Source organism: Lasioglossum baleicum, chromosome 5, assembly GCF_051020765.1.
Source record: "Lasioglossum baleicum chromosome 5, iyLasBale1, whole genome shotgun sequence".
In the NCBI taxonomy this organism is placed as follows: Eukaryota; Metazoa; Arthropoda; class Insecta; order Hymenoptera; family Halictidae; genus Lasioglossum; species Lasioglossum baleicum.
The window spans coordinates 6,455,587-6,480,404 of NC_134933.1; the positions used below are offsets into that span (position 1 = coordinate 6,455,587).

General features: G+C 43.6%; 1 protein-coding gene across 1 annotated transcript in view; it reads right to left on the reverse strand.

Moving 5' to 3' along the window:
• Positions 1-14,239: 14,239 nt before the first annotated feature.
• The window catches only part of LOC143208631 (uncharacterized), a 28,981-nt gene continuing 18,402 nt past the window's right edge, over positions 14,240-24,818 (reverse strand). The window contains exons 3-5 of the mRNA XM_076423200.1: positions 19,546-19,686; positions 19,259-19,396; positions 14,240-17,546 (exon numbers count right to left, since the gene is read on the reverse strand). Of these exons, the coding sequence (XP_076279315.1) occupies positions 17,334-17,546; positions 19,259-19,396; positions 19,546-19,686 (492 nt within the window). The 3' untranslated portion in view covers positions 14,240-17,333. The remainder of the gene's footprint in view (positions 17,547-19,258; positions 19,397-19,545; positions 19,687-24,818) is intronic.

The window sequence follows — 24,818 nt, forward strand, 5'->3', positions numbered from 1 at the left end:
GTATTACAAATATTCATTAATCCGTACGCATTGTTTAATACAATCCACTGGTCCAACAAACTACATCATTTTTAAATCGAGGACAAATGGAAAATAATCGTGTACCTTTGTGTCTCGACACTGGCGCATGGGAATCGCGTTAAAGGTAAAAATGGGTGTTGGCACATACTAATTTCCACGGTGGTCCGGCGACATAAACGGCGGAAAATTGGAGTGCACGGTTTTCACGAGACCGGCTCCGCCATTTACGAAGCGTGACCGTGCAAAAGGCGGCGCGGAATGATTTGGGGAATTGAATTGCCTAAGACGGGAACATTAGATCCGCGTGCACCTTTTGACAGCCGGGCACCGAGAAAGACGTATCTCGTGCGCCATTTGCTTTCACGCGTTTTGCGCCGGCTCTTTGTCCCAGGCAGTAGGTATACGCGTTTTCGAAGGTATACCAGAAGATATTCCTCTTTCCGTCGGAATCGCCGTGTGGGGTCCAGGGACACGCCGATGAATGGCGTTGGAACGACAATGGGGCCCAGGAAGTGTACTCGAGTGATCCACCGATCGTCCTGCTGGTTCCACGAGAATGCGTCCAACTCCGAAGCTCACCTTCCTCTTGTCTTCTTACCCTCTTTTATTCCCTTTTTTCCCTTGGTCGTCTCTCGCCGGCACTTAACTTTAAGCAGCCGGATACAATACGCTGCTCCCGACAATACCCACCCGCAATCCGCCTCCGTCCGATGCGATTTTGATGCACTGACTTTCTTCCAGACCCGGCGATTTTGCCAAACGCCTCTGCGCGTAGCAAACTACACCGACACGTATACAGTAGACCGGATCGAAGAAACATCTTTTTCGAAATCGCAAAGGCCCCTCGCGGAAAAAGCTGTGGTTCTACGCCCTAATGACAGGATTCAAATCTCAAAGTTGTGCGATGATGCTTAAAGATTTTGCTGCAAAAACTATGCAAGCCTAAATCTGAAAAATTGCTTAAGCCTCACTTGAAAAAATGAATGGCATATAAAAAAATGTAAAACTTCACGGACAGAAATGAACTTGGCTTTTTACGAAACGACTTGAAAATGACTTGTAAATATATTTCCCGGAGGAAATGGCCGTCGGCTTGGAAAGTTCTAACAAGGGTCGCAAGTTCGTTCATCCTCGTCCTCGAGCTTACGATCGCGACTCCGACCGTCTCGAATGCTTGCTCGCGAACAATGTACCGGAGCGTGCATACAATTTGCCAGCACATTGTCGCCGAAGTCGTGCAGCGTGTGTTATTGCATCGTCCGCCACGTTGCTCGGACCCCATCAGGGCTCTTTTGAATGGTCTATGTGGCCAAGACGTGCCTCGCCGTGCGATCTGCTTGCTAGCGTAATCGCGAGTACCATGTTCACGACCAGAAACTTGGTGAACGTCCCTCGGCGAACATTCCTTGACGTTTCTCTTCGACGACGGTGAATAAAACTGTTTAGCACGGCGGTAACTGTCTGAAAATAATCGTAGATCAACCCTTTATTCATTCCTTCTCTCAATTCGATACGTTTCCTGTTGCTTTTCGAAGAGTTATTAGCAGTCTGCGTATTTTATGCATTTACAACGGAACGTGGATGAGTGTGATTTGAAAGAGCTGAAAAATTGAAAGAAATGGAGATTGTCAACACACTTTTTACTACTTGTTAAAACCCAAAAGAGAGAACTAACATCATATTTGACTGACTAATGCAATTGTGTAATGCAATTAAAGCAGACAATCTATGTGCATTTATGGTGAATAAAAATGTTCAAAAAATATTAGAATACTAAATTCAATAGAATTTGGAACAATTTTTATTCACTTTGTATCTACAACAGTCACTGCCACTCTGACAATAAGATTATATTTCATTCCATTTTCTTAAAATTTATCTACGAAAATTAAAAATTACACAAACATCCGCAGTCTAGTTATTAGGTATATTTTTGGAAGACAAAGTGTAAAAATGTAATCACTAGATTGCGGATTTTTATGAAGGTTCTCATTTTTATACGTTATCTAATCAAGATGATAATTAGAAAAAAAATTCGAATATATAAAAATAAATAAAAATTCTAGTAAAAGTAATTTTGCTCTTCAATAACTTTGGCCTGAACGTTTCCCTATATGTATAATAATTATAGGATCGTTCTAGGACGATTGTTCGTTAAAAAACAGTAACGGCGAAGCTGTACAGGGCGTTTAATAGGCGAGAGTGTTCAAAAATGGCGGTGACCCCTCTTAGATCTGAGAAGCGAGATGCGTCGGCCAGCAGCCAACCCATGAAATCCTGATTTCCCCGCAGATTATGTTCGCAGATCGGCGAAGTATGAAGAGCGTGAAACCGAGAGGGCGGAGCGTGACGCCACTTGATGCTACTACTCAAGTAGCACGAGTAGTTTCACGCCACTACACTTGTCTAACAGGTCGTAACGCATTGAATGGGGGAACGCTGACTAATTACGATACATTGCGCCAGGGGAACCAGCACGAGTCGATTCTAATTAACGTGTAGCTGCTCCGATTCGAGATTCGAGAAGTTTATCTCAATAAGTCTGTCTCGTAACATTTGCATCCAGTTTGACAAGCGATTTTCAAAACCGAGAAAAGCATTATTTTTAAGCATTTATGCATTAATATTATATAAAGAGACACCTTATGTGGTTATGTGGAGGTTGATTTTTGTAACGTTCAAGGGTGCTTTTTATCTCGAGTTCCTGGAGCCAGCCGAAAATTCTCAATGAAAATTTTTTCTCTCATTCAGCCTAACCATTTCCTCTTTCCGATGTCGGTATCGGTGCCCGGTGCCCGGTGCCCGGTGCCCGATAACTAGTAGTTTCTGACATAGTGAAAGGTGGATCGAGATCGAGAAATGCCGGCGGCGGATCGAGCGCGTCTCGTTTTACGCGGACAGTTTCCTAGATCTCACGTTTGTACCGACAGTTTGCGTGAACATACGCCGCTTTTCGGGATGCGTCGCGTCGGTAAAAGGAAGACAGCACCGTTGACAGGAAAAAGAGAGGCGCACGACAAGCTGGCGCCACTTTTAGGGCCATCCAAGTCCAAGACCTTTCTCCATCATCCTCCTCCTCGTTTATCCTGCTCCCCTCGTCTAGACCTCTCTTTTTCACTGGTCTACGAGGGCCGGGCTCTTCTATCTTGGTACCAAACAGGCCGACAATCCCTTTCGGATTTGGCAACATTCCTTCACACGCTAAATGCGCAACAATGGGCTTGTTTAAGCTATGATTTAGGGGCCGGCTCGTCGCTTCGACGCTTCGTCCATCAACCACGTTCATCCCACTCTTGTGCCACTCTCTCTCTCTCTCTCTCCTTTCTCTCTCTCTTTACTATGCTCTTCCCCCGGCTATCATCTATCTTCGATTCAGTGGGAAAACTGAAGCACCTTCCTTTGTGCCGTGTTTTCCTTTTCGGCGGATACGCCCTTTCTTTCTTTCGCTGGACGGTTTATCGGACGATCTACTGCGCGGCCGTTCCTTTTCAGATTAGAAATATCTTCGGCTGCGGTGCTCTCCGTGCTCGATCAGCCGACCGAACGGCTTTAATTCCACGGCGAGAAACGTTTCTCTTGCCACTCGTTCGCCGCCGCCAACTGTTAACCTGTCGTTCTTCCATGTCCGGAACAATTCAATTCTTTTCACCGTTTGCTGGTTCAATTTTTCGTGCAAACATACTTTCCCTCTTTCTACGATATCTAAAGAACATCTCTGTATTTTATATTTAAACGTATTTTATGATCGCAAGGGAAAATAATTTTAACTGCTGAACTTTTTGGTAAAATCATATTTTTCCCTCTTTCTACAAAGGTTGAATTGTTCAGAAAGAACCATGTTTGCAAAAGTCTAGTTTGCATCGTCTATTCTCTGTGAACCTAGAACTTGACTTACCGCTGCGTTAAATTTGCAATCAGTTTTTCTACGATCACAAATAGACAGCGGATCTTTATGCAAAATAAAAAATGTTCGCACTGATTGCAGGACACAGGAGCCAGATAAAAATTGTACTCCTCTTTCAATTATCCTGTCAAGCTGAATCTAATACATCGATGTCCTTAAATATTTTTAGCATGTCCACTGCTTTAAATTGTACGTGCCATTTTCGTCGTAAATGCATAAAATCCTCAGTCTAATCATAAATATTGTTTATGCAAGTCACCTTCTCGAAGACGCCACTTTTAAAGACGACGGTAGGAAGAATGGTGTTTGTGAGAGGTTTTAATGGCACGTCGAAGGACGTGCAAGTGTCCAGGTGGTTTTCCGTTTGGTCTAGTTTGCGAACGTCCGTAAAACATACAGCAAGCCTCCGTGCAGGTCATCAGCACCGACGTTGGCGACTCACAGGCTCGATATCGTCACCTTCGAATCTTTGAACGTCTCTTCAGCCAACACGATAGTAGCTGGCACTCTCACGGGACTAACGAGAAACGAGATTCCCTTGCCACCCAACTGCTACAATCGATGGCGCATTCATATATGTATACCATGATACATTATAATATGTATACATGCACAGAGTCAATTATCTAGCCGGTGAAACTATTCGGGACGGCCTTCCAAGATAGAACGGAAACGAGTCATTAGGACCGTCATTAGACTGCAGATTTTTCTGTTTTTATTCAATGTGAATACCTATGAATTTTTATCGAAAGACATTTTCGAGATTTTCCCTCGTTCGGACTTTTGTAATCTCCATAAAAGTTTAGTTATTGTCGCGCATAACTTTTTCATGCATTTGTGCAACGTTCTTTTATAGCTGCAGCAACATATTACCGAACAAAATGAACATTCAAGCTTGTATTCTCGAAAATCGCAATTTTCGAGCGACTCTTTCAACAAACGAGCGACACACATCAAGAACGAGGTTTTGAGATTTTCCCTCGTTCTGACTTTTGTAATTTCCATAAAAATTTAATTCTTGTCGTACATAACTTTTTTATGCATTTATGCAACGTTCTTTTATAGCTGCAGCAACATATTACCGAACAAAATGAACATTCAAGCTTATATTCTCGAAAATCGCAATCTTTTAGCGACTCTTTCAACAAACGAGCGACACACATCAAGAACGAGGTTTCGAGATTTTCCCTCGTTCTGACTTTTGTAATTTCCATAAAAATTTAATTCTTGTCGTACATAACTTTTTCATGCATTTGTGCAACGTTCTTTTATAGCTGCAGCAACATATTACCGAACAAAATGAACATTCAAGCTTATATTCTCGAAAATCGCAATCTTTTAGCGACTCTTTCAACAAACGAGCGACACACATCAAGAACGAGGTTTCGAGATTTTCCCTCGTTCTGACTTTTGTAATTTCCATAAAAATTTAGTTCTTGTTGTACATAACTTTTTCATGCATTTGTGCAACGTTCTTTTATAGCTGCAGCAACATATTACCGAACAAAATGAACATTCAAGCTTGTATTCTCGAAAATGGCAATTTTCGAGCGACTCTTTCAACAAATGAGTGACACACATCAAGAATGAGACTATAGAAGTGATAGCTAATGCTATCTACATTAATATTTTCCTTTTTTCATCGGATGCTTTTTTGTGGAAGAACCAGTGGTTTTTCGAAAAAGTTCGAAGTCGCGCTAATTGATATTATACAGGTAACCCAAGCATAACGAACGGACGAAAGTGTGCGCAAACCGGTAGGGACAGTTTGGGTAGCTAATATATTATCGCTCCGGCCGTGATATATTTGACACGAGTGTCAGAAAAATTAAAGCAATCCTTCTGCGTGTATCGCCGGTGGTCCAAGCTCGCGATTCGAAAGCAGACTCCGTTTGTGGTAATCGGAGATGCCTGGATACAAATATGCGTGCATTAATAGAGGGCTGTCTACGAGGTTAAGAGACCCGAACAGCAAAAGTAGCCAATATATTTTAGTCGTGAAAGATCACGAAATTTTTGGGACGTTTCGAGTAATTCTATAGAGTAATTCTATCATTTCTTATGACAACATAAAATTGGAGTAATTTATTCATTGAGAAATTGAGGGTTCAACATTATTCATAGATATTGCAAATTGTATCTCTTTACATCTTATAGGACTCAACAGGTTCATTTAATACATCAGAAAAATTCAACTTTCAAGGCATAAAGATAATTACGGGTAGCTTGTACATATTTTAAAAAATGATAATGTTATTTTGTTAATAAAGTATTCTCGTAGTTTGAAATGTTTAACTTATTATAAGTACAATAGTAAAAGCTTAAGATCTGTAGCTGTATGACGTCAAATAATACATGAGCGCTGGATTTCGGTGACTTCAATGCTGGGTAGGTCTGGGTTACTCGGGTCGACGCTGAATGCAAATCACGTTTCATCCTGGCGCGACGAATGCAGGGCCTTTTCTACCCAATTATAGTTGTCACATCAATTTATTTGGTCACTTCACTTACTTCATTCTTAACATAAACGTATAAATTTCGAAGCACGTGCCGGGACACGTTAATCTTCGAGAGAACCGAATTGTTCGAAGACATTCCGGCAGAGTTACGGCGATTAATTTTTAATTGGCCAAACGAAATTCTGTGTGGGAGCGTTTAGCGAGTCTTTTCCCGGGGGCTCGGATGTTCGTTCATGCGCGACAAAATGGCGGGCCGGCGTGGTTCCATAGTGTTCGTCAGAGACGCCGTCATGAAGGGACTCGAAGAGAGCTACCTACCGACCGGCTTTTACCTCGGACAGCTCTGCCGAAAGAAATACGATTCCGCATTGCGGGGACAGCTCTGTTCTGGAAGTAAAGAGTGGGTGAAATGGAGGGGACGAAGAACGAGAGAGGTTACAAGGCGGGACAGGATAGAACAGGACCAAGACCCCCCACGGTTAAACCTCGCACTTTCCCACGTGCGGGTGATCCCGTTTCATCCCGCCGACGAGATCTCTCCTCACGTCGACTCTGTATATTTTGCGCCCGCGCCGACCCTGCTGTATCCCTAGCAAAATACCACAAACGGAAGAAACCGAATAGCTGTCTCTAGACCGCGCTGCTTACCCGACGGATCCTCTAATGAACCGTACTAACAATGTCCACAACAAAATAAAATTATTTTCAACTCTGAATGCTTTTTTTCATTAGCGCCAGATTTATATAATATTGAATAGAGGTCTTTATGCATTTATGAAGAAATTGGTACGGGTGAAACAGAAAACACAGTAAAAGAAAAATTTCAGGGATGAAATCAATTTATTATCTCTAATAATGAAACTACATTTTAACTCTTATGTCAACAACTGATAGATTTGTATGTCATGGGTGATCAGTGATCACTAGACTGCGGATCTTTATGCAAAATCAAAAATGTTTGCATTGATTGCCAGACACAGGAGGCATATAAAAATTTCATTCTTCTTTTAATTATCTTATTAAGGCGAAACTAATACACTGGTGGCCTTCAATCTTTTTCATATCTCCACTGTTTTAAATTGTACGTGCCTATTTATGTCAGAAATGCATAAAATCCGCAGTCTAGTGATTACAGATTAATTTACATTTGAGGTACGAAAATATGCAAAATTTTTGTGCAAAGTACTTTTACTGATAAACAAAAGATCGCTCGCGCCCGTCCCAAAAACAATCGCAGTACGCATTTTTTAGAAATTCGAGAAATCGACGAGGATCGAGTATCAAAGTCGCGGCAGTTTGTCTCAATTATCCGGTTGACCCGGATCGTTTGGGAATCGATGAAGACGTCGTCCCCGGGCGGTTTCTCAAATAAAAAAAAAACACCGTCATTGTTTACAACCAGTCCTTTATCTGTCGCCATTACCGGCGTTCCGGGATCGCCGGCTCATAATCGTGTAGGAATCCTCTTAACGTGCTTTAGGTGCAGTAGGTATACGGGACGCACAGGCGATATTATTGCGTCTGACAAATCTACATGGGAGCCGGAGTCATCCGGGGAGGCGAGCTTCCTTCTCCAGGCCGGTTTCTAATGCGGCGAGCTCTTTGGGATTCTTGATAGTCGTTTCGCGGATGTTAACAAGGCATCAGCATGAGCCTCGTGCACAGCTGCGGTCGGCAACAAGTGGGACGATGAAGTGGAGAGGCGCGGCACCCAACAGAACTGGACACGTCGATTCCGAAACGATTCACGGTAGGTTTTGCGGTTTGCTGAACCTTTCCCGAAAGGTCTTCATCCTGTGCTCCGTGTCTTATTTTAGACTTTGATGCTTCCTCGCTCACTCCTCTCTCTCTCTCTTTCGCTTCATCCCGCTCGAGTTGTGATGAAAACCATTGTGAAACTCGACAGAATAATTTCATTATCGACAATTTCGATGTTTCAAATTGAAGTAAAAAATTTCTAAACTTTATATTATATTTATTAGAACAGTAGCAAATTGATTGGTGACTTTTCCTCCTTTGAATTTGTATTGTACACAGGAGAGCTTCTCTCTCCAATTGAAATTTGCTTTTAAACGACATGGCGACAAGGTCAATGCACAACGTGGCAGACAGAAGTTGGAGGACTCGAAAGCTGGAGCTAATAAACTGCCAACGTGCACAGGCAAGTTTAAGGTGTACCATCTGTTGACGAGTTAAGGTTGAGACAAGGTTGAGAACTATTCGAAGACGTCTTGTTACGTGGTCAGTCATAATTCGCCGGCGAACTTGGGAAACCCAGAAGCAGCAGCACCTTGCACCTTTCGTCGTTTGCAAAGCGGCGGGGATCGTAGGAACGGCGCCTCGTGTTGTCGCATTGTTGTGAAAACTAAGAGACTAAAGGGGCCAAGGCCTTCGGATCCAAGGTGGCGGAGCAACCAGCGGAGTGCACAGTTATACCTGCAAAAGCGCATGGTGCAAAGAACCCTTAACCTGCCGTTTTATTATTCGCAGCACGTCGCAGTTTGTCTACACGCCTTTGCGACACCTTAATCTGCCCCGAGTTTTACAACTCTGCTTAACCATTGGGCGCACTCCGACCGTCCACCTGGCCCTGGGGAAATCCCGCGCGGTGTCTCCGCAATCGACGGCTGCATAGAACCTCATTTTCGGGCTGCGACAATGCCGAGGTAGAGTGAGTGTACAGGTACCTTTCATCGGCTCGATATGACCTTCATTTGCTCCGAGCGCGTTTGTGCGGTCGTTTATTAACTAGAACAAACGGCTCGGGGAGGGTTAGTCTATTAATCAACTGTCTATTAAATCAGAATGGGCCGTCTCTTTTACGTTTATGACTTCCAACGATCTTGAACAGCTATATCGTTGAAATTGAATGTAAGTTTAATCGTGTGAAAGATATTTTGGCTCGTCAGAGGCGTTTGTGATCACGTGCTCGCGCGTGTACGCCGTTTTATCGTTCGGGATCGGCGACGCGCGACTAGAAGAATTTTTTAATCAGTCCGATCGTCGGCGTTGTTTCGTATGCCATAGTACAGCGGGTTGGCGAGTGACAGAAAGGGTGTTGCCGTTCGAAAAATGAGAATGCATTACTCCGACGCCTTCTCTCTGAGTTCTCGGGGAGATCGACGTTGGTGGCTCGGTGGATAGCACCGGCGTCGGGATCGGGACGCTATTACGAGCGAAGCAGAAAGAAAAAGAGAGGCTCACCGTGAAAAACAAAGACGGAAGGCTCCTCTCCTCGCTCTCGGCAGGCATTCCAAAACAAAAAGCCGCGATGCTGGTTCACCGGTGGACAATATGTAAATCAGTGGCTGGCCGTGGTCACGATGTCGCGACCTCGTCCTCCCGCTTCGGGCTACGTTCTTAAACCCTTCGCTGCCACCGCCACCAAACTGACTACCTTCGCCGCTACTACTTCCCATAAGGGCCTGGAAGATCTGTAACAACACGTAATGGCTTGCCAAACCACGATGGAATCACTACTTTTCATGATGAAACACTCTCGTCTGACTATAGCCGGCTGATCTCTACACGAATTTCCATTTTCGTTTTGTTATTTTACCGGAATTGGACTACAGTTCTAGTTTACTTTGCATGGGAATTTTAGAGGACTGCGACGATCCTTAATGGCCTGCTGCGTCATGATAGAATCACTATTTTTGATGATGGAACACTCTCTCTTGGCTACAGACTGCTATACAAACTTCTACTTTCGTGAATTGTATTACTTTTATTGGTACGAGAAGATAAATTGTCCATAAATTGTTTAATAATATCGCCGTCTGAATGTAAGAACTAGGTAACCTGAAATTTGGACATTCTGAGTTATCTACTTCGTATTAAAGAAGAAATCAAGTAGAATTTCCAAGTCCATTATATTCCAATGAAATCATAATCAGCGACATCTGCCATTTGGAAAATTTTTAATTTTTGCGCCGCCTCCGAAAAGATTGTATTGTATTTAACACATTACCGACCGATGATTATTGCATAATTTTGAAAAATGTATGGTACATGGCTAAAAACTATTTTAATGGAGCCTTCAGTAGCAACAGCAATTTTCATTGTGAACTAACAAGTCACCCTCAATAACGTCATCTAATAGCTTCATTTCATATTGCAATGTAAAAGAAAATTTCTATGCAATCTTTTGGTACAGCACAATTATTGGAAATCCTATTAATAGGCTTCCGGTAGGTAAAGTGATAAGTTCGTGTGTATTCACATAAATTAAATGGAAATTATTTCGTACTTTTAGTGCATTTTTTGTGCGTTTTATCGAAGTCGGTTTAATTTTTTACAATATTTGTTTTTAGGGTATTCTTATATGTATATTCGATTAAATTGTTTAATCTTCTCACATACCTACCGTCATGAAAATCAATAAAATTTCACAAATACGTATGCAGTCAAAGTTTTTCCGAGTACAACAGAAACATGCATGGGGTGAAATTAGCAGAGTGAAGATTGAAGGAAGAGGACCGAAACGAAAATCGTATTTGCGGTTGAAACAGTTCGCCAATGATGACTGATCGAATGTGATGCTGATCATTGCTAAATCAAACTGCTTGTTTTGTAAAAAAAAAACAGATTAGAAGATGAGAAATTAAATGGAAAAGAGTGGAAGAAAAATGGTATTTGCGGTGTGGACGTAGAGTTTCTGGGGGACAGTCCGTCAGAGGTGGTAGACGATAGTGGTCAGTCCGCTTAGATCAAGATCGCCGTGGAATCCACGTGGATACGGGAACGATGACACATGCCCGGGTCAGACGACTCCGGTTCCCATGCATTTCGCGAGGACGATCAACGATATATGTATACCAGTTCCACACCCAGCTTCTCGAGCGGGTCCTATCTACGGCAATTAGTCGTTAAAAGTGTTCGTGTGTTTCACCGGCTATCAGCCGTCCCACCCACGCACCCGAATCGTCCTCGGGCGCGTTATCTCGCGACAAAATGCATCTCGTTGGCCCGGAACAGCTGGTCGAAATTATGTCCGTAGCCGGCCGATGAAGCTTGCGATCATCGGATCGGTTCGCAGCACCACCACCACCGCACCCGCGTCGGCACCACGCAGGTACTCGGCTCTATGTTGCGAAAGAGCCAAACCATTTCCATAATATCGATCGTCTCTCCTCTCGTCGGTCCCCAAATCACTTCTATCCACTTTCTTTTTTTCGGGCCGATGTCTACGCCGCGCTTCAAAACTTCTCGGAAGCGGTCTCACGGTTCCCACGAACGGCACCTCTTTTCTCTGAAGCCATTCTCCGGCGTTCACCGAGAGAAACCAGCGTAGCTCCTAATGCCCTCCGATGTCCTCCGTATCTCGGATTCTGTCATAAAGCATCCCAATTGTTTACCCACAGCCCTTTGTCGGTGGCCCTTATCGAGACCCACCGAGTGAAGGACATCACTTACCATCGGGAACGTCTCTGTTCGTCCTTGCAGCTAAAATCATCTGGTGAAAGATATACGTACAAACCTCTGCTAGTCAATTAGGCGATGAAGCTACGTAGAATTTTTGTTCTCAATGGCTGAAGTAAACCATTCGTCTGCGATCACTAGACTGCGGATGTTTACGCAAACTAAAAATTCAATAGAATAGAAATTTCTTTCCTGCTTTATTGATTAGAATAAGCTGAAACTAGTGAACTGGTAATCTTACACTCTTCCAATCTGTCTACTGCTCTAAATTGCACTTGTTTGAACGGTCCTAGTTGCGACCTACGAGGGTCGCGAATTTCTGCAGGATTCCCGGCGTGCATTTGGAAGCCGGGGATTTATTGGGGCGTTGAAGAGGCTCGTTCGGAGCGTGCATCGTCCGCGTCATTGAATCCGCGTGACGCACGAGGCGTTATGTCTACACACGCAAGGGTTCCACGGCGGTCCAGCTCACGGGGACCACTCAACTTTGGAAGTCTTTTGTCTCAACGTTATTGAAAGTTGTCTCGAGGGTCACTAGGAATGTAGCGGCAGGATGCCTTCGGGTATTCAAGGACGACAGAGGAAGGGGGAGGAGGAGGAGGTGGAGGAGGAGGAGGAGGAGGAGGAGGAGGATTGGAGGAAGAAGAGGAGAGGAACGGAGGAAAAGGAGTAGGAGAATGAAAGATGGAGAAAGGCAGGAAGGACGAGATAGCGGGTGATGAAGGAGAATGGAGAGGAGGTGGTGGAAGAGAGACTCCATCCAGCAGGCCATGCGGGCGCACTGTCCTAATTACAACGAGGCCTCCTATTTTTTTCGAGCTGAAAGGAGCCGAAGTATTTGCCCGCGGCAACAGAGACTAGACGATTCCCGGACCGCTCCCAGGACTTGCTCGAAAACCAAGTGCAAAAGGATCGGGCCGGCACTTCGGTTCGTCGTCATCGAGGATCGGCCAAAACGAAAAAGACACGACCGTGGAGGAAGAAGAAGATGTAGAATCAGAAGAGGAAGAGGGAGGAAGGGAGAGAGAGGGAAGAGGTACACATTCTTCGCGGGAACGTCGCAGTTTTCCCAGCCATTCATGGTACTGACCGATTTTTTTGGCCTCTTCTCACGACTCATTCATACCTCGCCGCATGAGATCCGATCGTCGATCCCTACCTGCATCATCGGCGAAGACACCGGCGGCGGCGGCGGCGCGTCATCCTTCTCGGCCCTCTCGCTCCCGGGCCTGGTATGCATGCGCCCAGGCTTTTTTCAGATTTCGCTGCTCATTCTTGTCTTGTTAACCAGCCTAAATACTTGTCGACTCCCATAACGGGACGCGCCGACGAATATTTGCATCTGCGGTGACAGCCGGCGAGCTGCGGCCGTGAATCATCGTTCACCCGTTCAACTCCAATTTCGAGTTATTGTTAGAAAACATAAAAATCTGTTAATTTGATAACGTTCTCATGACGATTTCCAGCGAACTGCATCCTCGAATCGTCGATCTCCAAGAGCAATTGGTTCCAATAAATAAAAACGGAGGCATTTCCAACAGAACTGCATTGGAAAATGTTGAAAAGCCTGACAAAGACAAAATTTAATAACTCTTTGGTGACTGTCTCCAGCAAACTGCACCTTTGAAAGATCGTCGGGATCGTTTAACTCCCACAACTAAGAAGCTTGGTCGGCAAGGTGTTGCGGTCAATCATTGATCTCCAACTCGGATGAGAAGAAGCGAATTTCGACATCTGATTTGGAAACGCTGAAAGGTTTCCCGTGGACGCAGACGATTAGAATTTGATGGCCGGGGCCCGAAGCCGAGCGGTTCGGCGATGCAGGAAGGAGGACTAATGATCTTAATGGCTAGGCAAAACATTGACACCTTGGCGGCGCTCGGGAAACCAGCTGGGCGAGGACACGAGGAGGGAACGAACGGGCATGGGTCGTCAAACAGACGGTCAGCACGAGTGAAGTAGAAATCCTTATGAGAAGGTAAGTTGGGAGAGCGATGACAACGAGCTAACAGCGCGGACAAACACGGCGGCTTGGGACAGAGCCGTGCCCGGGACGATGATCATGTACTTACGCGTTTCCTCTCAAACATCGACGACGTAGGCAGCACCGATGGCACAACGACTCGGCCATTGATCATGGGAAACGACAAGTCTCTCTCCTGTCCAGACAGAAAATCAACCATGGGATTAAGTAGCGATCCCTTCGAGCCGCGGTCGAAACGAATCCGAGGTAGACCTTGCTACTGTCGTCACTTTTTTATTATACCGGGATCATCCTTCTCTATTTTTTGGCGCCTTTTATTGATAAAACGACGGCACGGCTTTCAACTTTGTTTGTCGAGGCTGTTGGATCTCTCACTCGGTCTCTATGGGGATCCAAGGAGATGAAGACAATTGTCTCGCAATTGTAGTTTATTGTATACCGAATCGAGTGTATTCACTTCTTAAGATTCAAAGTCTTTTTATGCTGGTTTGATTTTGAGGAAGTCATGAGAAAATAAATAAATAAATATAGCGTTTATGTTCATGTCGAACTGTCTTTGGTTTAATATGATACAACAGAGCGGGCGGTTCGGGGAAGGGGCCCGTATACATATTACATATTCACATACATAATTATATTTTTCAGCTTCTACATCATCAGAAATGTTTATATACAACATATACCAAGCAATCAGCAATTATTTTACAGAAAATTTACCGTACACTTTGCGCGTCGATTTCGTGGACCGTTCGAAACGTCTCGAACCGTCTCGAGAACTCAACACTGTCAATTCAAAAGAAGCAAGCTCACAAATCGGAAATAATCGCATGTACTTTGGCGAATCCACGAATCTCTGCACAGAGGTACGCGCCCTCTTCTAACGACAAGGGATAGATAGATCGCCGAAAAAGCGTGCTGGCGTTGCTGAATTTGGACAAACTGGGAGTCGTGTTTCGAAGAAGAGAAAAAAAGAAGAGAATATAGATCGGCAGAATCGGTAGAATCGTTTCCCTGCTCGACGCTAGAACAGGCTGCGCTGCTGCTTGCGATCATGGCTTGCATCGAGTCGCCCGATGTTCGATCCTAACTTCTTCGCGATCACGCTCGATCCTCCAACAAAATTCTACCCGTATAATTCTAGAACGACACAGTCTTTCTGGTTGCGCGGAAGGGAAAACGAAAATGCTCGACAAAGAACGAACCGATCGGCGTGCTCCGGAAGAACGAACCGATCGGTGTGCTCCGAAAGAACGAAGAAAAGCTATCTATCAAAATAAAACGTACGAAATGAGACATGATAAAAAAGAGATATATTCGAGATCGATTCACGAGATCGACATTGCCACCCAGACATTCCCTTTCTCTCGCCCTCTCTCCCTCTCTCTTTCTCTTTCTCAGGCGCATTCTTTCACTCATTCTCTCACACACCGGTTTCCTCGGTTTCATCTTCCTCCGTTTTCTCGCTCGAAACAATGAAGCGGATCGATCCGACAATAACAATTAGTCACACGTGGGACGACGATGCATATCACAGACAAGATGATATGGAAATGAGAATGCGCTTCGTATATGGTGCGTGTACGTGTCTTTAGCCTAATTAGCCTTGCGCGAACTATCTACGAATAAGCTTGCTTGGCCGTCGATTTATGGTAAAAATTACGTAAGTACGGGGGGTCTGTCGATTGCTCTTGGACGTCGACGTTCCTTCTCGGTTTCCAGGATAAAATGGCGTAAAAGCGACGAACATCGTGGCGATAAAACAACAAAAAATCGATAAATAAAAGCCGTCTAAATACAAAACGCGTTATGGCTGTGTAAAATCGAAGTCGAAAAGGTACGTCTCGATCGTGGCATCGAACGGAAAAAATTGTTAAAAAAAAAAAAGAATCGCGGGCCAAAGAGAATCTAAAAATTGTCAGCCAATATCGAACACAGAATCGATTTCACGCCGAATCGAAGAGAGCACGGAGGCTAGCGTCCTAATCGAATGTTTCATCTTGACACGGGGCGAAGGGAGTAGCAGCAGCAGCGCGGCACGTAACGTAAAATGGCGTCGGGCCGCGTCGATGCGTTACCATCTTCTTTCCTCTAAGATATTATTATAATTCTACTAATAATATTAATCATGAATAATAATAATAATAATTATAATTATAATAATAATATTAATAATATTAATAATATATCCTTCTGTTTCTTCTCTTACACTCTAGGCAATTTTAAGCTCAACTAGACACTTTAAATACAGTTTGAATCGGACATGTAAAATCTTTACAAAAATAAAATAAATAATCTGAATAAATACGAATAGAATAATATTACAGTTAGTCAATAAATTATATCGTGTAGGATTAAATGGGTACGTCTCGGGGCCCCGGGAAACAAATCCTCCCGAGACCCGAGAGGTTCACCGACGTTCGAACGGCGTCGTTTTCTTTGCTCGCGTGGATAGTACGCGATGGAAAATCGGCTACGCGTACGAATTTTCTGCTTTTTCCTTTCTTGCCGTGACGCGAATAGTCTAACTTAAAGCGCGAATACTGTATTTTCTTGTGTACTTAGGATATAATACCGCTGCGGTGCACAAGCTCGTTTAAAAGGATTCCGTCGGAATCCGTTCCCTTCTCTTTCCATCTTTCTCTGTCTCGCGTGTGCTTCGTCTCTTTTCGTTTCGCCGACCCTCGGCGAAGTGCAAAGCCTCGGATCGGGGCACGGCTGCCGCGGAATCTCAAGGGAAAACCGTCGAAATGAGAAAGACACGAAAATCTAATCCGAGATAGAACGTTCGCCGATGTGCCTTCATAGACGATTCCTTCTCCCGCGTCTTTTCATTTCGACTTTTTCCCAGCGTAGCAGCTCGCTTCGAACACTCGGATCACTCTACATATAAAACACCGTCTCGAAAGTTTCGAGATCGAAAATCCCTTGGTACGAGCAGCCGTGCCATGCCGCCACTTTGTTCGAGTTGTTGAGAATCGGTTGCTCAACGGCGGTTTGTCGTTTTCCACCTTCTCGCACGTGACGCGATCGGTAACATGCGACATTATGGTGAACGTACAGCATGTTCTCTAGAAGTTTGTGTGTGTGTGTGTGTGTGTACGTGTGTGTGTACATGTGTTGCACGATCGTGAACTGGGCGGCGAAAGCCATCTGGCTACGTAAATCGTGCGACTCTGGTTCCCCATCTTCCTTAATCCCGCGGTCGTCACAGAGTTCTGCTTAGGCATTTTCGGCTGGTGGAACGGTTTTAGCTATCCGGCGACGACAATGAAGCTATCTATCGATAGTCGCTTGGTAGTGTCCATGGTCCCACTGGTCAGTGACCGATAGATAGATCGTTGATCGCCGCGGGGACGTATGACAGCCCCTCAGCCTGCTTGACAGAGCACGCCTGGCGCCTATTCCTCCTCCTCCTCCTCTGTTATACCCGCCTTTTGTGCCAGTGACCTCAAAGATGACCGACCGGATTAGGGTGGTCCGGCAGCTTCCTCAGATGGGCGAGTCGACGCCTGGTAGCCCTTCCACGGCTTTCGCCTTGCCACCCTCAGGACTGAAGACCGCGGTGCAGGTGCTCGAACACTTGCACCACGTATTCAAGCGCGTTCATGTAATCGCGGAAGATCACCCAGTCCCGCAGGTTCCGAAACGTCTCCGATGTTGACAACTGCCGGTACTCCGCGCTCATGATGTCACGGGTCACGTCGGGCCGCGACGTCAGCTGACGCTCCGCCAACGCCACTTGCAACTCGCACAGAACCTGCAATCATACCATTCGAGGCGTTAAACATACTTCTCGATCACGATCGATGAACTTATCGATACTTCGCGAGTATTATGAAACTCCGTGCAACACGTGCGTTAAACCCTTGCCGTATTTTGACGAGCCAGACTCGTGATGAACGCTTTTAACAAAGTCTAGCAAACACGAATGTTACGCGTCTCATTTTAGATGGAATCAAATTTGATTCGTTTGTAATCAATATTTCGGCATTCAAATAAATGTATTTTCCCTTCTACGACATTTTTGTGCATGAAGACTAGGAATTAGTTTATGTTATCGGCGCACAGGTTCGATCCAACATCAAGACAAAGCAATTTTGCAATTTAAAAAATTTTTCTCAACGTTTCGATCTAAGTATGGATCATCTTCAAGAGAATTTTACGTTTGCTATGTGTAAATTGTTTATAAGTGTATTTTGCAACTGAATTCCATGCTGGCACGAGCTAAACTCGAAAACGAGCCAGCATGGAATTCAGTTGCAAAATACACTTATAAACAATTTACACATAGCAAACGTAAAATTCTCTTGGAGATGATTCATACTTGGATCGAAACGTTGAGAAAAATTTTTTAAATTGCAAAATTGCTTTGTCTTGATGTTGGATCGAACCTGTGCGCCGATAACATAAACTAATTTCTGTTAATTCGTTACGATCGACAAAACGGAATATTTATGAAGACTAGTAGGGATGGGATCAAGTTCAATATGTACTCACGAATCCGAGTCAAGTTCAATAACCAAGTTTCATTTCATGGGTTTCGATTACTACTTAAAAGCAGTAAAAGTTTCAATGATTATACTTGAAAAGTTTTCATTGTATGCAAGTAGTTATCGAACATAAAGACGTTTTAAGGATGTTCTGGAGGTATATAAAAACGCAAGAAAATTTTTGAAAATTTGACGAGATATTATTCTTACTACATTAATGCAATTACCAAAGTTTGAGTTCGATTAACACGTCTTCTTATGGAAAATTCATAAAATTCCACTTCAACCCCTATTTAAACCTTGAAAAAAACGCAACTAGAAACTCCAAAAAGAAAAAAATACACTCAAATACAAAAATACACTCATGAATGGCTTTCATTGCCAATATATTGTTGGATTTCGAATTTATTGTACTTTTGTCTCCTATTGTCCCTCCAGAGCATCCTTAATCACTGTAACTGTAAAGAAAATGGTACGGCAAGGGGCAAACAATGTGATGTGATTAATGTCGTCCACAGTGCTGCGAATGTCGGTGTAAAAAACTAAACTATATGTATTGTATCATAAAAATCATAAGATTAAATTTCTTTATGGAAAAACACCTTTACAATTTCAATAATTGTAAAACAAATTTAGTGTTAATAGATAAACCTCTCCGTTGAAAAGGCCGGGTAAAAATGTAAATAACGCATATAAAAAATCGAGAACGAGATCGCCGCCATACCGAGTAGATCGACTACAGATTCGATAAATCGTCAGCCGCGATAGAACCATAAATTTTTTTGGCGTTGCAGCCTTAGAAGGTTTAGCAAAACTCGACTTCACGTAAAACTCGTAAACTCGGCAGGTTTTTTTACGAGCACAGCAGGCAATATAATTCAGGCTAATTGTTGCTCGGCAACATTGTGAAAGGTGTTCTTTTTGTTTTTATTGTACAAATCTGCGCGGAACCAGTCGAACTGGAACCGTGTGCACTTACCGTTCGCAGAAGGTTTTCTGTCTGTCTGAATTGCTCGAGAAAGTCGAGCTGCAGATCTTCTTGATCCCAGACGATCTGTTCTAGGCCCACTGCATACTTCTGCATGTATTCGTACGCATTGATCAGAGCAGTGTCGAGCTGTGAACAGAATTCGTGATCTTCAATAAGAAATTCGTTTGAAGGACTCGCACAACGCTAGAACTAGCAAGCAGAAACATTTTCACGACTTTGGAATCGATTGTTTTAGCGTTAAACAATTGGGGAATTTTCATGTTGTTTCCACTCACCTCCAACCTGTCAAGATACGCTTTGTCCAGTTGCTGTCCGAGTTGCTTCGGAATTTCCGTTGTCCCCGGAAGCCAATCATACTGACTTTCTTTAAACAAGGCATGCAAATCATCGAAGTCAATGTTGAAGGTTTTCTTCGCCTGCAAATCGAAACAAGTTCAAGTGTAATCGTTCGAACGTTTGATCGTTCAATGATCGATCTACTGAATGCAAAATTCGTCATCGTCGTCGTTTCTTCTGGCCCGAAAACCTCGTAAAAGCAACATTATCCCACCAGCAGACATCCGAGCAGTAAATAATAGTTCGAATTACGTGGTTAGCCGGGAGAAGTACATTCTAGCGTGCGTTATCGTTGTTATCGTCGTACAAATTGACTACAACGTAACCTCTCCGCGGTTTAATTGCATAAAACTTAATAAACGGTTCGGCAACGAGGAGGCGCTCTCGCGTACACAACCGACAATTTGCTGAAAGCAATCAGCGGCCGGCAGTGCAACCGGCCCGAAAAAATCGGCTTATGGGGGAAAGAATTCGTTTTGCCGGAGAGTTAACTGTTACGTTACATGCAAATGGTCTATATTCGCGCGCGGAGGGTACCAATGATAGCCCATGAACCGAGATGAATGTCTTTATTTTCAGCTAAAAAGAATCCCGACCGTCGGAACACGCTCCCTGTGTTTTTTCAATTGCTCTGTTTTCGACCACATTTTCTAGCCTTCATCGCTCAAAAAATTGATTTCTTGCACTTTCTCGTACCTTCGCCTCCGTTCGAGCCGTCATCTGCAAAATGAAGTTTGCAACGTGGTAAAAGCTACACAATTTTCGGAAACTTCGATCCTTAACACGATTTAATGGGATGAAAAGCATCAAACGCGACAGTCAAGATCTTTCGTCTCTCCGCAACAATTTTTTATATTTCATTCAGACAGCTGAATTGTATGATAAGATTTTGTTGGAATTCTAGTGACTAGTCTGGTGGACGAATATTCCAAACGAAAAATGTTTTTCGACACTACAGTACAGGTAGTTTAATAACGTGGACTAGTTCTAGTAACAATCACGATTGCCTCTGGTGAAAAAATGGTTAGAGACAAACCAAAAGACAAGACCGTTCAACGAAGCATCGAATATTTTCATCAAAACAAAGTAACTTGATTTAACGGCGAGATCGTGCGAAAAAGAATGAGAATAATTCGACATAAGCAGCGGCTGGCATATCGGCGCGCGATGTTTATCGGGAAAAGAATTGGTTTTGCCGGAGTTAACTGTTGAGTTACATGCGAATGGCCTATATTCGCACGTGAAGGGTAGCAATGATAGGCCATGAACGAGATGAATGTCTTTATTTCCAACTAAAAAGAGTCTCGGCCGTGAAACAGGCTCGGCGCGATGCCGTATATGCAAAAATGTCCGCACACCTCTCTCGCTGGGGGAGCAATATGGTTCAATAACAGGTTTAGTCACTGATTAAACAGGGAGCAGCGCCTCGCGCGAGATCAGGCTTTCGATATCCCTTGTTCCTGGTACGATGGGAACGAACGCGCTGACAGATGAGTAAGCAGTCAGCATCGCGAGCGAACAGCACGCGTCCGGCTCGAGTCGCAGGCTTTTCGGTAATTCCCGGGGACCGGAATCGACACTAACAGTTTCATCGCTTTAAACGCGCGACGAAATTTCCTTGTCAAAATCTTGCATTATCTAACATCGTCGAATGGCAGCAGTTTCTTACTATAAGAACTTGTTCCTTCCAAACTTTCCTTACATGCCTTCACGTTTTTAGAAAATGCTTTCGCGAAGCAGATCTTCCCTAATCAGTATAAGAAACATTTAGTATTTGTTACAATAGTGGAGAGCTTTGTCAATAGCGATCGCGAGAAACGATTTCATTCCTGTATTTTATCATTTCTGTTCGAACGAGAATGTTTACTTTCGAGCTCTTCCTGTGAGGACACTTTATGGAACTTACATTAGAAGACGTCACAGCTTTTTCGGTCTCCATTTCGAATTGTTTACAACGTTACTTTGGACTTCGATCTTCTCTGCATCGGTTTGCAAAGAGTGGCTTGTGCGAAAGCTCGGGCGCCGTGCCGGGCCAGGCAAGCTAATCGCTAAACGCTTCGAACCGCCATGAATCATCGGTAACAAGGTGCTTCGATCGCGACAGAAGGGAGAAGCCCTCGCTCCACGTGACAACTTGGAAATGGTCCATTAGTACACGTTTCGTGAAACCATAAGCTGCAGAAAGGTGCCTAAAGCGATCACAAGGTCGGCTTGTTGGCGAAACGCGAGACGGAAACTCGAAAACGTAGTGAGAAGGTGATCACAAGGTAAAACGTCGACCAAACTAGAAATCAGTTTTGTTTTTTACGCTGAACAATTTACACATAATAGCGCTTTTTGACGATAGCCACGACAAGACCAAATTAATTGTGCATTGTTATTTATAATTACATAATGTTGTGCAATTTTCGGAGAAATTGTAACTTTGGAAAAATTATATTTAGAAAAATTGTTCGTGACGTATTCTTGCATGATTCGCTACGAATTATGTCGAGGCGTGTGTCGCATATTCTCGAGCATTCTTTTAGATCCATATCGATCGATTTGTCGAAGCGTCACCGACCCCACGGTCCAGCTTGGTCTCGCGGTGATAACGAGATTATCGAAACTCTTATCTGGCCCAGGAATAGAAATAAATATCACGCGATACTGCTCCGAGGACCTGCGGTTGCGATAACGGCATCGACAAGTGAATATACATATCACTCCTCAGAACCACTGCGCTACCAGATGAATAGTTCGTTCTCAAAATTCACGCCAAGTAAAGCCAAACAAATTCTGTATCAACAAGATTGCTTGCAAAGTATACATATACTTTGAAACAAGAATTCTTATCGTTGGCACAGATGATCATATCTGAACCCCACCCAAAAGTGATTAACTCGATCCTGACGCTCCATTCATTGAAGAACTATAAACATACCGCGTGTAAATTTGGCTTTACGACCGATTTCGGGATTAATCGATCACCGTTTCCGAGTGTGGATCGTTCGGGAGGAACCGTAGAAATTCCATCGTCGAGTTTTATAGCTTGTTTCGATACCGACGGCCATTCGTTATCCAGGACTCCTGGACACACTCGATACAAAATACCTGCGAGCCGACGGAACAAGGAATGCGCACGTGTCTTTTAAAGGCCCCCGGGTTCGATCAATTTTCGTGGCGGGGAAGTCGCGAATATCTTGCCCAGTTTTCTCGTATTGGCCAGCTGTTTCGAGAGAGAGGGAGAGAGTGAGGGAGAGACAATCACGAAAAGAATCGCGGCGAGAGAACGGATAGGAACGGGAGGAAGAAAAAGCGAAGAATGAAAGGAATTGTCGCTAACAACCACTGGCGGCGAACAAATCTGAGACGCGCGGGTCTTTTGTGCCTCGTAAAAGTCTCCTCGGCCACACCGGAGCACGAATAATCGTAAAACCAGGCTGAAAACTGACAGGAAGTAGGCTGGCAAGAGTAGGCATGGTCGCTGCGGTACACTCGTGGACCCGTCAAAATCAATTAGTCTCTTGGTCTTTCTTCTAGCGCGGCTTCACCGCTCCACCGCTTATTAGAAGTTATAAAATTTCGGTGCGACGACGGCCACGAACCGATTCAATGGCTCGTGCAGCCACGAAAGAAACGCCCGGGGAAAAATCGAGGCCTTTTCGGTCCGATTGATTTTTCTTCAAACTGCCGATCGAAAGAGTTACAACAGTTTTTCAGGCAGCTTCTGTTCGAAACGTGGACTTTAAAGCTGTATAAAAAAAACTGTTTCGAAAATGACAATGGAATGGACTAGAAAGTAGCAAATATATTAATTGGAAGCTTGTAATTAAATCCTGTGCTAAGGTTGTGCAAAAAGGAGTAAGACTAACTATACGAATATGAACATGATGAACATGAATATTATATTCTATGAATATGTGTGAAGTATCGATCAGTTTATAAGGAAAAGATCGCAACGTTTAAACAATTTCTGGCAGACATTATGCTAGTGGAATGGATTAGTGATTATTAAACTCTGTGCAAATATTGCGCGAAAAGAAATCAGAATAATTCTCAGTCCATAAGGTAAACATTATGCCAGTGAATTGGTGCCAAGAAATAATGTAATAATAATATTAATTAATTAATTAATAGCAATTAAATTCAGAGGTACAAGATTGTGCAAAAAGGAGTGAAAACATTCGGAAAAGGTGGAAATCATGTGAATCGAATAGCCTGAAAACGAGCGAATACGTTGATTACCCAGTGATTTAATTCTGTTCTAAGATTGCGTGGAAAGGAGAGAAACTAAATGGTCGTGTGGGTACGTAGTGGTAGGTAGAATGGGCGTCGATGAATCGTGTTCGAAAAATATGTCAGCCTTGAATGAAACCGTACGGACCGACATCCAGCCCGAGTGGAGTAGCAGAAAATACGTGTCGTAGTGCGTATTGAATGTATCGAGGCAAGTAAATGCACTGGCGGGTTGTGTATCCGGTCTGTGTTTTAGTATGCAGGCGGAGTACCGGGGTATAGATGCCCCATCCTTGTCGGGGAGAGGGGCAGCTTCCGATTCTGATTTATTGGAATCCTCCGCTTCCGATATTTTATCCGATTCCTTCACGTAGCCAATGCGCGTATACGCGACTCGTAGACGTCGAACTTCCTATCCACCGACAACAGTATATCGACTGTAATCACATGTACAAGGTGATTTACATTGATTCTCGCCGGCACGCGGCCAAACGACGAATATAATCTTAGCGGTACATATTATCTATGCCGGACGATCGACACACTACCGAAACGACTCTGTCACGACACCGCTGCAATTAGATCTCCGACACGCTGTCTGTAGAGACGCTATTTTCCACTACTTCTATCTCCTAATTATTTATTTAGTAACTATTTAGTAACCTTTTTATTTTATCGTTAATCTTCATTATTTATCAACTGTTAAACGTAGGAGCATACAATAATTAGTAGAAGTGACGTCAAAATCTCCTAATTATTTATTTAGTAACTTTTTTATTTTGTCGATCTTCATTATTTTTGAACTGTTAAACGTAGGAGCATATAATAATTTGTAGAAGTTACGTAAAAATCTCCTAATTATTTATATAGTAACGTTTTTATTTTATCGTTGATCTTCATTATTTGTCAACTGTTAAACGTAGGAGCATACAATAATTTGTAGAAGTTACGTAAAAATCTCCTAATTATTTATATAGTAACGTTTTTATTTTAT